The 13301-nt window shown below is 45.1% G+C and overlaps 1 protein-coding gene across 1 annotated transcript in view; it reads left to right on the plus strand.

Annotated features, from left to right (window-relative positions):
• The window catches only part of ppm1h (protein phosphatase, Mg2+/Mn2+ dependent, 1H), an 83396-nt gene that overhangs the window by 69465 nt on the left and 630 nt on the right, over window positions 1-13301 (plus strand). Inside the window, exons 8-9 of the mRNA XM_072435519.1 lie at window positions 5513-5620; window positions 9885-10036. Of these exons, the coding sequence (XP_072291620.1) occupies window positions 5513-5620; window positions 9885-10036 (260 nt within the window). The remainder of the gene's footprint in view (window positions 1-5512; window positions 5621-9884; window positions 10037-13301) is intronic.

Below are 13301 nucleotides of genomic sequence, written 5' to 3' on the forward strand. Positions count from 1 at the left end.
AAAAACTTCACAATTAAAAATACATTTCAATTTTGCTCTCGTCACGTGAACTTTTTGGACAAAATGTTCCTTTGCTGCCGAGTAGAATAAACTCAATAATTATAGTTATAAGGCTGGAACAAGACAGAATTCCAACGAGACAAGATGAGATTTTGACATCATTTACCATAAACAAATGGCGCACAACCTTTTATTTATTTTATTTAATATTTAATACATCATTTTGCCACTGTTTTTAGAACTATGGTGTAAATTAAAATATATATATAGGCATCACAAACAAGAACCAGGTATTTTATTAGTCATTTATATAAATATTTGATCAAGTTTTGAGTCCTGCTGCGTCTATACATGAAAAAGTACTGGTTTGAAATGTTTCAGCCTTCAGACCTTTCTATTATAAAGGACATAAAAAGTACTTACTTACAACCTCAAAATTGTATCTAAGCTTCGCAAAAAGTACAGTTTGTGGTACAGTTTTAATATATCTACCGTACTTTTTGGGCTTTAGAGTGCTCCTGAATAAAAGCCACTCCAACAAAATTGACAAAGAAACAATAAATTGTACATATACAGGCCGCACCTGACAATAAACCGCAGGTGCCCACGTTGTAACACGAGATATTCACACATAACTAAACGCTGTTGTGATGCGTCTTTTGAACCGGGGGTCTCGCAGACCGCCGTATATCGGATGTCCGCGCTCCGTGTGTCTTTGCGTTTAGCCGATGTCTAGATTCACTTCCTCATTAAACTCATTTATCCGTGAATATAAGTCCAATTGTAATAAAACACAGCGTTTTGAAGCTTAAAATGTCCGTCTCCCCTGGACAGTGACCACTGACGTCTTCTTCTACAGTGTGTCCTGCTGGATTGCCCCTCGGTGGCCGTTCTACAAATCTACAAATGATATAAAATCCAACTAAATTAACAAATGCATTAAAATACAACGGTAAATCACTTTTGTCAACTAAAATATTTCCCTCATAGTTTTCGGTATTTTAAACACTAAAACTATGACTAAAATGCGTCTGTGTCAACTAGATATTTTTGTCAACTAAAGTATAATAAAAACTAAACATAAATGAATAAAACTCAAACCAACAAACCCAGAAACACGTCTATGTTTCGTATCACGTTCAGTCATGTCAAAATCCAGACTAAAACCAAATCACATTGTTTAGTCAAAATGTGTTTCACCAAAAAACAACTGGCACGATGTTGCTGGACAAATACTGTTTAAGCTTCGACTTCGATAACGATTAAGACATTTATCAAGCGTGTTCATGTAGCGTTACTGTAATCCGAGCGCGGCATTTGACTGCACAGTTTATAGAGCAGTGGTCATGACGCTGGCGGTCAACGGTCTCAGATGTCAGCCCGTGCCCTCTCGCTGCACTTTGGCTCCCAGAACGTACCCCGCGCCTTCGTTTCCCATTGAAGTGAGCCGAGATAAGAAACGAAACGAGGGAGGCAGAAAGAGTCGGAGAGAGAGCGAGCAGCGAGCGTTGGGGGGGAAAGAGGAGCAGAGCACTTCAAAGGCGCGATGCCGTCTGCTGCCTGCTGGGCTCGGAGCTCAGACAGTAATCCCAGGACGCCTCCACCACTTCACTTTGAAACGTCTCTATTAAGGAGTGCGCCGAGTGTGCAGCCACGTTTACCGCGCATAAGCCGCGTTCTATACGTTACAGACGCACAGCGCTATAAATACTGCGCATGCAAATCGTTGGTGACGAGCGCAAAGTGATTTAAAGAGAATCGTTGGCATTGGAGGTGGAAGATGTGTCGAGAAGTAGATAATATCGCTGTTGTTGTTTTGGGGGGAAGGCCAAATGTGTGTATTGAGTGTATTGTGTGTAGGCTAGGGTTAGGGTATTTTCCGGAGTATAAGTCGCACCAGACAAAAAATGCATAATAGAGAAGAAAAAAACATCTATCGCATTTTTGGGGGAAATTTATTTGCTAAAATCCAGGACCAAGAACATACATTTTGATCTTGAAATGCAGTTTAAATTAATAACAGATTAGAGAACATGGTGAATAGGTGTACGTATGCTAACGCTAACACCTTCAGCTACATGAGGCACAGACAGAACTGTGGTAAGTGTCTGGTATGTTAACGTAACATATTAACAGTTATTCAGATAACTATAGCATAAAGAACATGCTAACAAGTTTACCAAAGCATCAGTTTTACCCCAAATCACTAAATCCATTGAATTCTTCTTCCTCTGTGTCACCCACAGTATCTTCTTCTGCGTCGCTTAGAGCCTAGAGCGCCCTCTTGAGGTTGTCAGTGTGAAAATAACGAATAATATCACATATAAGTCGCTCCGGAGTATAAGCCGCATCTTTAAAATCAAGAGAAACATTTGGTATTTCTGCACTTGTTGGGGTTCATTTTGCAGGTCCATCGTGTTTTATGTGATACTTCAACCCTAAAAACAACACATTTTTGCACATTTCATTACAAAGACCAAATATCGACATCGAAATAATATATAAATGCATCAAGATAAGCTTAATTTTTGTCAATATTGGCCACTCCTTAGAATCCTCTTGACTTCTCCCCATCCTCCTTTAAAGATGGTGTGATATGGATATTTTTCAGCAAATCACAATGTCCAATAACCAACTCGCTGATGTTGATGTCAACATTTTTACAAGCTATACCGTGCCGTGAATGTAAATGTAAAGTTCTCAGATGAACTCTCCATCCCCCTCGCTCTGCCTTCTTCTCTTTCTCGGTACGATAGATTCAATTAGCCCAGTTTCCCCCAGAGCCCGGAGCCATTTTTAGACGGTGCTCTGTGCAGGCAACAGCCGAGAAGAGCCACCTTTACCTGACAAAGATGAATCACGGGCTGGACTAACCCAGGTCTAAACGCCATAGCAACGAAAAGAACGGTGAGATTTCAATGTAGCGACAGAAACACCGTGACTAAAGCTGAGACAATGTGGAGCACCATGTGGACAATGTGGAGTATCATGAAACAATGTGGAGCACCATGAGACAATGTGGAGCACCATGTGGACAATGTGGAGTATCATGAAACAATGTGGAGCACCATGAGACAATGTGGAGCACCATGTGGACAATGTGGAGCACCATGAGACAATGTGGAGCACCATGAGACAATGTGGAGCACCATGTGGACAATGTGGAGCACCATGAGACAATGTGGAGCACCATGTGGACAATGTGGAGCACCATGAGACAATGTGGAACACCATGAGACAATGTGGAGCACCATGAGACAATGTGGAGCACCATGTGGACAATGTGGAGCACCATGAGACAATGTGGAGCACCATGAGACAATGTGGAGCACCATGTGGACAATGTGGAGCACCATGAGACAATGTGGAGCACCATGAGACAATGTGGAGCACCATGAGACAATGTGGAACACCATGAGACAATGTGGAGCACCATGAGACAATGTGGAGCACCATGAGACAATGTGGAACACCATGAGACAATGTGGAGCACCATGAGACAATGTGGAGCACCATGTGGACAATGTGGAGCACCATGTGGACAATGTGGAGCACCATGAGACAATGTGGAGCACCATGAGACAATGTGGAGCATCATGAGACAATGTGGAACACCATGTGGACAATGTGGAACACCATGTGGACAATGTGGAGTATCATGAGACAATGTGGAGCACCATGAGACAATGTGGAGCACCATGTGGACAATGTGGAGCACCATGAGACAATGTGGAGTATCATGAAACAATGTGGAGCACCATAAGACAATGTGTAGCACCATGAGACAATGTGGAGTACCATGAGACAATGTGGAGCACCATGAGACAATGTGGAACACCATGTGGACAATGTGGAGCACCATGTGGACAATGTGGAGCACCATGAGACAATGTGGAGCACCATGTGGACAATGTGGAGCACCATGAGACAATGTGGAGTATCATGAAACAATGTGGAACACCATGAGACAATGTGGAGCACCATGAGACAATGTGGAGCACCATAAGACAATGTGTAGCACCATGAGACAATGTGTAGCACCATGAGACAATGTGGAGTACCATGAGACAATGTGGAGCACCATGAGACAATGTGGAGCACCATGAGACAATGTGGAGCACCATGTGGACAATGTGGAGCACCATGAGACAATGTGGAGCACCATGTGGACAATGTGGAGCACCATGAGACAATGTAGAGACAAAAACTGTACTCAAGAGCTTCTAAAATAATGACAGGACTTGTAGAAGTACAAAGTAGTGGTTCAAGTAATGATTTCACAATATATTTTGTGTTACGATTATTGTGAGAGAAAAAGACACCATGATTTAAGGATTATTCATGATTATTGTGACCAAACAGGGAAATCTGTCATTTGTAATTCTTTCCCGCGGTCTGACATGTGACTGTTCCTCAAGTTGGTTACCGGCTTTACCAAATGTAACTTTCTGAAGGACTAAAAACAAAAACAGGCAAAACAATAAAGTTCTTTACAGTTATGTCTATTTTTTGGGACTACCGTATTTTCCGGACTATAAGTTGCACCGGTCAAAAAATGCATAATAGAGAAGAAAAAAACATATATAAGTCGCACTGGAGTATGAAATGCGGTCGCAAGTGTGAAAATAACAAATAATATCTCATATAAGTCGCTCCAGAGTATAAGTAAATAAGTATAAATATAAGTATAAGTTGCACCCCGGCCAAAACTATGAAAAAAGGTGCAACTAATAGTCCGGAAAATATGGTATATATTGAACTAAAACGACTTGATTATTATTATACATTATTGTCATTATTTTTTGGTTCCTACGATTATACTTATTTATTTGTTTATTTATTTACCTTTATTTAACCAGGTAAGAAACCCATTGAACCAAACCTGTTTTGCAAAGGTGACATGAACTATGGGCTTAACATCCGATGTAGAAAGTGGGAATATATAAATGTTATGTTATATAATGTATTACTCGGGTAGGTGTGGGTTTGTTGTGTCTGTAAACTGTCTCTGAACATTACAGTTTTTTAATAAATGTTACTGAAATAAATGAGTAAAATGTAAGCGAATACCTCGGATGTCAAATTCATTAAATTTGTTTTTAACATCTTGATAACATCACAAAAACGTACATTCTTACTGTAAGCGGGCTCGCCTCGTCACAGATCTGACTTGTAACTCGGTCTGATGGCCTCACGGACAAGTCATAATGCCATACTTTGGGACATTCCAGGCAATGCAACGTCATCTTCAGGGACAGAAGCGGTCGGCGCACTAGAAAAGCTGCAGATTGCGCAGTTATGACATGAAACGGTGCGAAAAATACAGCAATAACGACATTTCGGTGGAAAGTTTTACCAATTGATTCCGAGTCGTGTCAGCGGCGGGCGGAAAAAAGAGAAGAGATCGACGGAAGAAACGCTGTAGACTCTGCGGCCAATCGAACAACTCCTGCCCGGTCCTTTTGCCATCGTTTAAGTCGTTTTAAGCTGGTGTTGTTGACGTGTGTTTCAGGCTCGCGTCCTGGCCACCATCGGCGTCACCAGGGGCCTCGGGGACCACCACCTCAAAGTGCACGACTCCAACATCTTCATCAAGCCCTTCCTCTCCTGCTGCCCAGAGGTAAGAGTCAAGGCAACACGGTTTAGAACGACCACGGTTTCTTAAATGCCTCAAACGTCTTCCTCGTCGAGCCCTGGTGGTCACTTCTGGCACTGCGGTCGCTCTCTCGGCTGCGATCGTGAAAGCGCAGATATTTAAAGTGTATTTGCGTCACTCCACAGAAACAGAAACATTCATTTGTGCCTGTTTATTCCCATTCATTTTTGCCTGTTTATTCCCATTCATTTGTGCCTGTTTATTCCCGTTTATTCCCATTCATTTGTGCCTGTTTATTCCCGTTTATTCCCATTCATTTGTGCCTGTTTATTCCCGTTCATTCCCATTCATTTGTGCCTGTTTATTCCCGTTTATTCCCATTCATTTGTGCCTGTTTATTCCCGTTTATTCCCATTCATTTGTGCCTGTTTATTCCCGTTTATTCCCATTCATTTGTGCCTGTTTATTCCCGTTTATTCCCATTCATTTGTGCCTGTTTATTCCCGTTTATTCCCATTCATTTGTGCCTGTTTATTCCCATTAATCTCCATAAATCCTTGATAATTCCCATGGAAACGTTGCCACCCCAGTCATAGCTTTGAACTACTATTACAGGGAAACTAAGTGAGCCATTCAAAAGACAGGAAAGCAATGTTTGAATTGTTTGTTGCTATAGAAACAGTCCTCGTTTCACATGATCTGAAACCACTGGACAGACACAATATATTCTACACATACATTAGATTTTGTGTCACATGTCCTCGTTAATTTATATTTAGGTAAACGTGGCTTGGTTTCTGTAACATTTCTATAACGTTGCATATTCTTTTGTTGCTTTTTCACGATGCTAAACCTGTCGCTTGCTCTTAAAGCCGCACTGTGTAACTTTTTCTTCTGTCTCTATGGCGATGTCACTGTTGGGCCTGAAATAACCTTAAACTTCTCGACACTTGTTCATGTACAGGTGTTTTTTTTAATGCTAAACACGTCATTCTAGCCACGCTTCTGACCTGTCCTGGTGGCGTCTCCATGGTAACAGATGTGTAGTGTAATGCCATGCTGTGGAACATTCCAGGCAAAGTAATAATGTAAACTGGGGAAAATCTTCACGTAACGCACTTATTCCAGTGGAAAGATGTTACAAGAGCAAAAAATCTAACTTGTTTATGGGTTTATCACACGCTCGTTTCCATGGCAATGTGATTTCTTTGCCCGGAATGTTCCACGGTACGGCATTAAACTCACCTATCATCACAGAGACAGTTGTTACAGGCAATTAAACCTACGTAATTGACTAAATGAAAGATATACACGTTTAATACCTGTGAAACATTCCAGAAGTTTCCTTTCTAACTACTCTCCGTGTACTAATATTTACTTCTGTATTTATATACATATTTGTGTGTAAATATATAAATAAGTGGTGCCGTCCTCCACAGTGACCTCTTCTGTGGGAGCGTCAGACTGTTGCAGGTTGTTGCAGTGAAGTCGAATCCCCTTGATCTTTAATTCAGCTCGCGCGGAGTTCAAGCGAGGTTCAGTTTCCGAAGCGTCGGTGTTTCTATGGCGCTCGTTCCTTTGAGACGGCGGAGGACGATCCCGTTTGTGTCGCCCGCGCCGCCGTTCACATGTGCGTATTGAGCTGGGGCGGTGAATATTAGTGAAGAAGAAGCAGGTGAGATTCTTTTGGGCTTTAAATGACAGGATATAGCGTGAAACGGGCGAGCGTGAGCGTGGGATTGTGGGGAGAGAGACGTTTGGCCCAGGAGGCAAGCGCCGTGACGATGAGGTGGTAACAACTGCATACGTGCCATGCCTTAAAGTGCCCCCTACAGGTCGGACGACTCATGGAGCTAAAATGCAGTTAAGATAAATATATTGTGAATTTTGCTCAAAAAATATCACAGAATAGCATGTTTTTGAAGTTTATAATTCCACTTCCTGTTTGTAATTGATGACATCACACTAGGAAATTACAAAGCAAACACTGGGCAAAAATGTATTTAATGTTTTTTTTTTTTTTTTAATTGACAAATAAATATATGAGAGCGACTTTATTTTGTTGAATTGATGTTTAGAGAGTCAAAGACGTTTTCTCCACAACTACCCACTCGATCGGTGTAAAACTATAATTTATAATATGTACCAAATAAAGTAAAATCTAGAAAATTGTAAAAAACCTCTGTCTTTGCCCTTTAAACTACAACACCACCGACATGCACAGATATGAGTTTCCAAACACACAAGAATCCACCTCGTACTTCCCCCGGCTAATGCGCTTCAGTCCACACCACGTTTGGAGGGCAAAAAGTGGTCGTTATGATGCTACACATTGATTTAAAAATATTCAAAAATAATACTTCCACTCCTTGAGGCTTGTTGTGATTGGCTAAAACGGAATGCAGGAAGTTCCTCCTCTTCACAAACGAGTTCATCAGGATCCACTCCATGTCCATATTTCAGAGCTAACCGTATTAGCGCTGCAATATGAACATAAATGTGTTTTTTGCCGGGTTAGCGGGGATTCACTCTGGCTGCTGAAAGTACTCGAGGTGCGTAGTACTCTGGCACATTTACTCAAGTACGTGTTTTAATTGAGTAACTTGAGTAAACAGTTTGTAGTTTTCTGACACTTTTACTTGAGTAAAACGTTTCACAGTGTAACCACGTCAAAATTGGACCCAAACCAGGAATAAACCAGAAACTAAACCTTGACTGGACCAGGACTAGAACAGGACCATGAAACTTTATAAAACGCTTTAAACATTTTGCAGAAACAGCGGCATTATAGACATTCGTTACCACAGACATGCCCCGCCTCCGCCGTGCTCTTAAAGTGCCCATGACAGGTTTTTTACCACTTTATGATTTTGACTTTATTTGGTGTATTTATACCGGTTGTACATATAAATGATAGTTTTACACCAATCGAGCAGGTAAAACGGAGGAGAAAACGTTGACAAAGCTGTAGAAAATGACAGGAAGTGACATCACACAAGGGACACTCATTCCGGTGTATGCATAAATTACACATAAATTATGCATAAATTAAAGTTTAGACTCTCTAAACATTAATTCAACACAATAAAGTCGCTCCCATATATTTTCTTTTGTGACGTGAGATGAGTTTTTGCCCAGTGTTTGCTGGGTAATTTCCTAGTGTGATGTCATCGATTACAAACAGGAAGTGGAATTATAAACTTAAAAAAATGTACTATTCTGTGATGACATTTTTATCATTTTTAGCTAAATATATTGATCTTAACTGCATTTTAGTTCAACGGGTCGTCCTGTAGGTGATCACACGTTTAGTTCCTCTCTCTTTTGCCACACTCTTGTCCTCTCGCCCTCAGCGTTCTCTTCTAAACTTACGCCAAACGAATCAACATTTGCAACTCCAGTCACGAGTTCAAATCATTAACTACTTCATACCATTTTATCCATTATTATTATTTGTCCATAGATAAGAAAATAACTTAAGTCCACATCACATCGTCTGAATATCTGACATTTGCTTATTGTTTGACCTCAACAACGATCGTCAGGGAATAAAACTGCAACTAAAGCTCGTTCTTATCTCGTTCTCGTGGGCGATTCATCTCGATGTTTGTAACTTTAGTCACAGAAAGAATGTGACTCCCTGTGAGTGACGGACGATCACACTGCGGTTCGTTTGTCACGTATTTAAAGGTTTTATTGTGTGTTATTGTGTGAGACGTTTCAGCTCTCCTTCTGCCATTTTAAGTGGTCCCTTTACGGTCAGATTGTGTTGAAACAAGCCTTGGATTAAAAAGAGATTAACGTGAGTAACGTCAGACACAGCAGAGCGTTCAGTGAGGTCCTTAACCTCAGAGGCCTTAACACTGTTTATTCAAATGTTGCTTTGGTCCAACGTTTGATAAAAAGATGCTCGGAATGTTAAATGTTAAAAGAAAGATGTAACGCTCTTATTTCCAGTCAAATACAACATTCTTTATTTTATTATTTAAGTCGCGCCCCCGCCAAAACTATGAAAAAAGGTGCGATTATGGATTAAAAGTGTGGATTTATCTGAGCACGAGGAGCTGGGAATACACCAGATGAATGATGGTCAATGAAAGGTGTTTTTAAGTTCTTTAAACAGTGAATGTCCTGAGTCCATCCTGAGCCCCCCGCGACCTGCTGTAATCCACCACATTCTTTGGTTTCTCAATTAACGCGTCAGTTTGTGTTGAATGTCCCTCTTTTGTCACGACTCTCGGCCCAAAAGCAGACGGCGTGTTTCACAAACGCCGCACGTCTCTTCCAGGTGCAGGTCTACCCTCTGTCCCAGTCCGAACACGGCGCCGACGACGTCCTGGTGCTGGGGACCGACGGCCTGTGGGACGTCCTGTCGAACCAGGAAGTGGCCGAGGCCGTGTCCGGTTTCCTCGGTAACTGCGACCCGGACGACCAGCACAGGCAAGTGACCGGGCGACTGGCGCTGGAGTTCAGACCTCTGCAAACCTGCGTCGGGTTCTGTTTGTCGAGCAGTTCATATGTCACTCGCCTCGTGGACGTTGATGGTCCAGAACGTGTTTGAGATGCAAACTTTGAACAAAACATCACAACTTAAAGCTGAAAAAATGGAAATGAAAGAGTAGATTTGTTATATTTCATCAATTGTTCAGCTCTACTTTCTATATGTGACTCAAACATGTTCTAGTGCTTTAGTAAACTGTTCATATCATTTATTTAGATTGGGAAACGCGGGTTTAACCTCTGAAGCTGTAGCCTCTGGCCTCTCCTCCTCTCCTCCTTCCTCCTTCCTCTTTCCCCCTCTCTCTCCTCCTCTCCCTTCCTCTCCTCCTCTCCCCCTCTCTCCCCCTCCTCTCCCCTCCTCTCTCCTCTCCCCCTCCCCTCCTCTCTCCCCCCTCCTCTCTCCCTCTTCCGCTCTCATCCCTCCTCCTCTCCTCCTCCTCTCTCCCCCTCTCCTCCTCTCCCCCTCTCCTCCTCTCTCCTCTCCCCTCCTCTCTCCTCTCCCCCCTCCTCCTCTCCTCCTCCTCTCCTCCTCCTCTCCCCTCCTCTCTCCTCCTCTCTCCTCCTCTCCCCCCTCCTCTCTCCTCTCCTCCTCTCCCCCTCTCCTCCTCTCTCCTCTCCCCTCCTCTCTCCTCTCCCCCCTCCTCCTCTCCTCCTCCTCTCCCCTCCTCTCTCCTCCTCTCTCCTCTCCCCCTCCCCTCCTCTCTCCTCTCCCCCTCTCTCCCCTCCTCTCCCCTCCTCTCTCCTCTCCCCCTCTCCTCCTCTCCCCCTCTCTCCTCTCCTCTCCCCCCTCCTCCTCTCTCCTCCTCGCCCTCTCTCCTCCTCTCCCCCCTCCTCTCTCCTCTCCTCTCCTCCTCTCTCCTCCTCTCTCCTCCTCTCCCCCTCTCCTCCTCTCTCCTCCTCTCCCCCCTCCTCTCCTCCTCTCCCCTCCTCTCCTCCTCTTTCCTCCTCTCCCCCCTCCTCTCTCCTCTCCCCCTCTCTCCTCTCCCCCTCCCCTCCTCTCTCCTCTCCCCCTCTCTCCTCTCCCCCTCCCCTCCTCTCTCCTCCTCTCCCCCCCTCCACTCTCCTCTCCTCCTCTCCCCCGTCCTCTCCTCCTCTCCCCCCCCTCCCCTCTCCTCCTCTCTCCTCTCTCCTCCTCTCCCCCCTCCTCTCCCCCCTCCTCCTCTCTCCCTCCTCCTCTCTCCTCCTCTCCCCCCTCCTCTCCCCCCTCCTCCTCTCCCCCCTCCTCCTCTCTCCTCTCTCCTCCTCTCCCCCCTCCTCTCTCCTCTCCTCCTCTCCCCCCTCCTCCTCTCTCCTCTCTCCTCCTCTCCCCCCTCCTCTCTCCTCTCCTCCTCTCCCCCCTCCTCCTCTCTCCTCTCTCCTCCTCTCCCCCCTCCTCTCTCCTCTCCTCCTCTCCCCCCTCCTCCTCTCTCCTCTCTCCTCCTCTCCCCCCTCCTCTCTCCTCTCCTCCTCTCCCCCCTCCTCCTCTCTCCTCTCTCCTCCTCTCTCCCCCTCCTCTCTCCCTCTGACCTTGCTATGTGCAGAATGTAAACTTGCTTTGCCTCTGTTGTTGTGAAAACGACTCCCACACATTTTCGCTGTGAAATGGGGAAGAGCTTGCGACACATTAACGAGCCGCGATGAGTCAAACGAGCCGGTTCAAAAGTTCAAACAAAAGACTCGATGTCAGAGTGAAATATACACGCTAACATTTTGTAACTGGTCGTGGTTGACTGGCTGTGATCCGTGGGCCGGGGCCGGGGGGCTCTCGGTGGGCCGCTCTCTGGAGGATTCTAACCCATCTGAGCTATTTGTGGTCGTCAGTTCAATTGGAGTTATTTTTGTGTGGTCTAAAATCACAGCAGCAGCTCGGAGTGTTCCAGAACTGTTTATTTAACCAACGGAAGGTCAGAGAATCAAACAACCAAGACCCTTAGACCCTAGACCCTAGACCCTCCCTCTGTCCTTAGACCCTCCCTCTGTCCTTAGACCCTCCTTCTGTCCTTAGACCCTCCCTCTGTCCTTAGACCCTCCCTCTGTCCTTAGACCCTCCTTCTGTCCTTAGACCCTCCCTCTGTTCTTAGACCCTCCTTCTGTCCTTAGACCCTCCCTCTGTCCTTAGACCCTCCCTCTGTCCTTAGACCCTCCTTCTGTCCTTAGACCCTCCCTCTGTCCTTAGACCCTCCCTCTGTCCTTAGACCCTCCCTCTGTTCTTAGACCCTCCTTTTGTCCTTAGACCCTCCCTCTGTCCTTAGACCCTCCCTCTGTCCTTAGACCCTCCTTCTGTCCTTAGACCCTCCCTCTGTCCTTAGACCCTCCCTCTGTCCTTAGACCCTCCCTCTGTCCTTAGCCCCTCCTTCTGTCCTTAGACCCTCCCTCTGTCCTTGGACCCTCCCTCTGTCCTTAGACCCTCCTTCTGTCCTTAGACCCTCCCTCTGTCCTTAGACCCTCCCTCTGTCCTTAGACCCTCCCTCTGTCCTTAGACCCTCCCTCTGTCCTTAGACCCTCCTTCTGTCCTTAGACCCTCCCTCTGTCCTTAGACCCTCCCTCTGTCCTTAGACCCTCCTTCTGTCCTTAGACCCTCCCTCTGTCCTTAGACCCTCCCTCTGTCCTTAGACCCTCCTTCTGTCCTTAGACCCTCCCTCTGTCCTTAGACCCTCCCTCTGTCCTTAGACCCTCCTTCTGTGTTTAGACCCTCCCTCTGTCCTTAGACCCTCCCTCTGTCCTTAGACCCTCCTTCTGTCCTTAGACCCTCCCTCTGTCCTTAGACCCTCCCTCTGTCCTTAGACCCTCCTTCTGTCCTTAGACCCTCCCTCTGTCCTTAGACCCTCCCTCTGTCCTTAGACCCTCCTTCTGTCCTTAGACCCTCCCTCTGTCCTTAGACCCTCCTTCTGTCCTTAGACCCTCCCTCTGTCCCTTAGACCCTCCTTCTCGGCAAGGAAAAACTACTATCTGTGAAGAGTAAGAGGTCGCAATCAATCAATCAATCAATCAACCTTTATTTATAGAGCCCTTTACAACACTCAAAGTGACCAAATCCCTTCACAATTAAAATCAAGGTAATACAAAACATAAAACTAAATAAAAACAAACTTCGAGCCTTCTCCTAAGCTGCTCCCACAGCTCGGAACTCCTTTCAAGCGGCACTGAGGTTGTGTGAGCTGGTTTCGCTGTGGGGTTTTCGCTCGATAAAAAAAAAGAAAGAGCCAAAATGTTAAATGTAGTTCTG

The sequence above is a fragment of the Eucyclogobius newberryi genome, unplaced genomic scaffold, assembly GCF_026437365.1.
Source record: "Eucyclogobius newberryi isolate DKJ021-1_F unplaced genomic scaffold, fEucNew1.0.hap1 SCAF_7, whole genome shotgun sequence".
Taxonomy (NCBI): domain Eukaryota; kingdom Metazoa; phylum Chordata; class Actinopteri; order Gobiiformes; family Gobiidae; genus Eucyclogobius; species Eucyclogobius newberryi.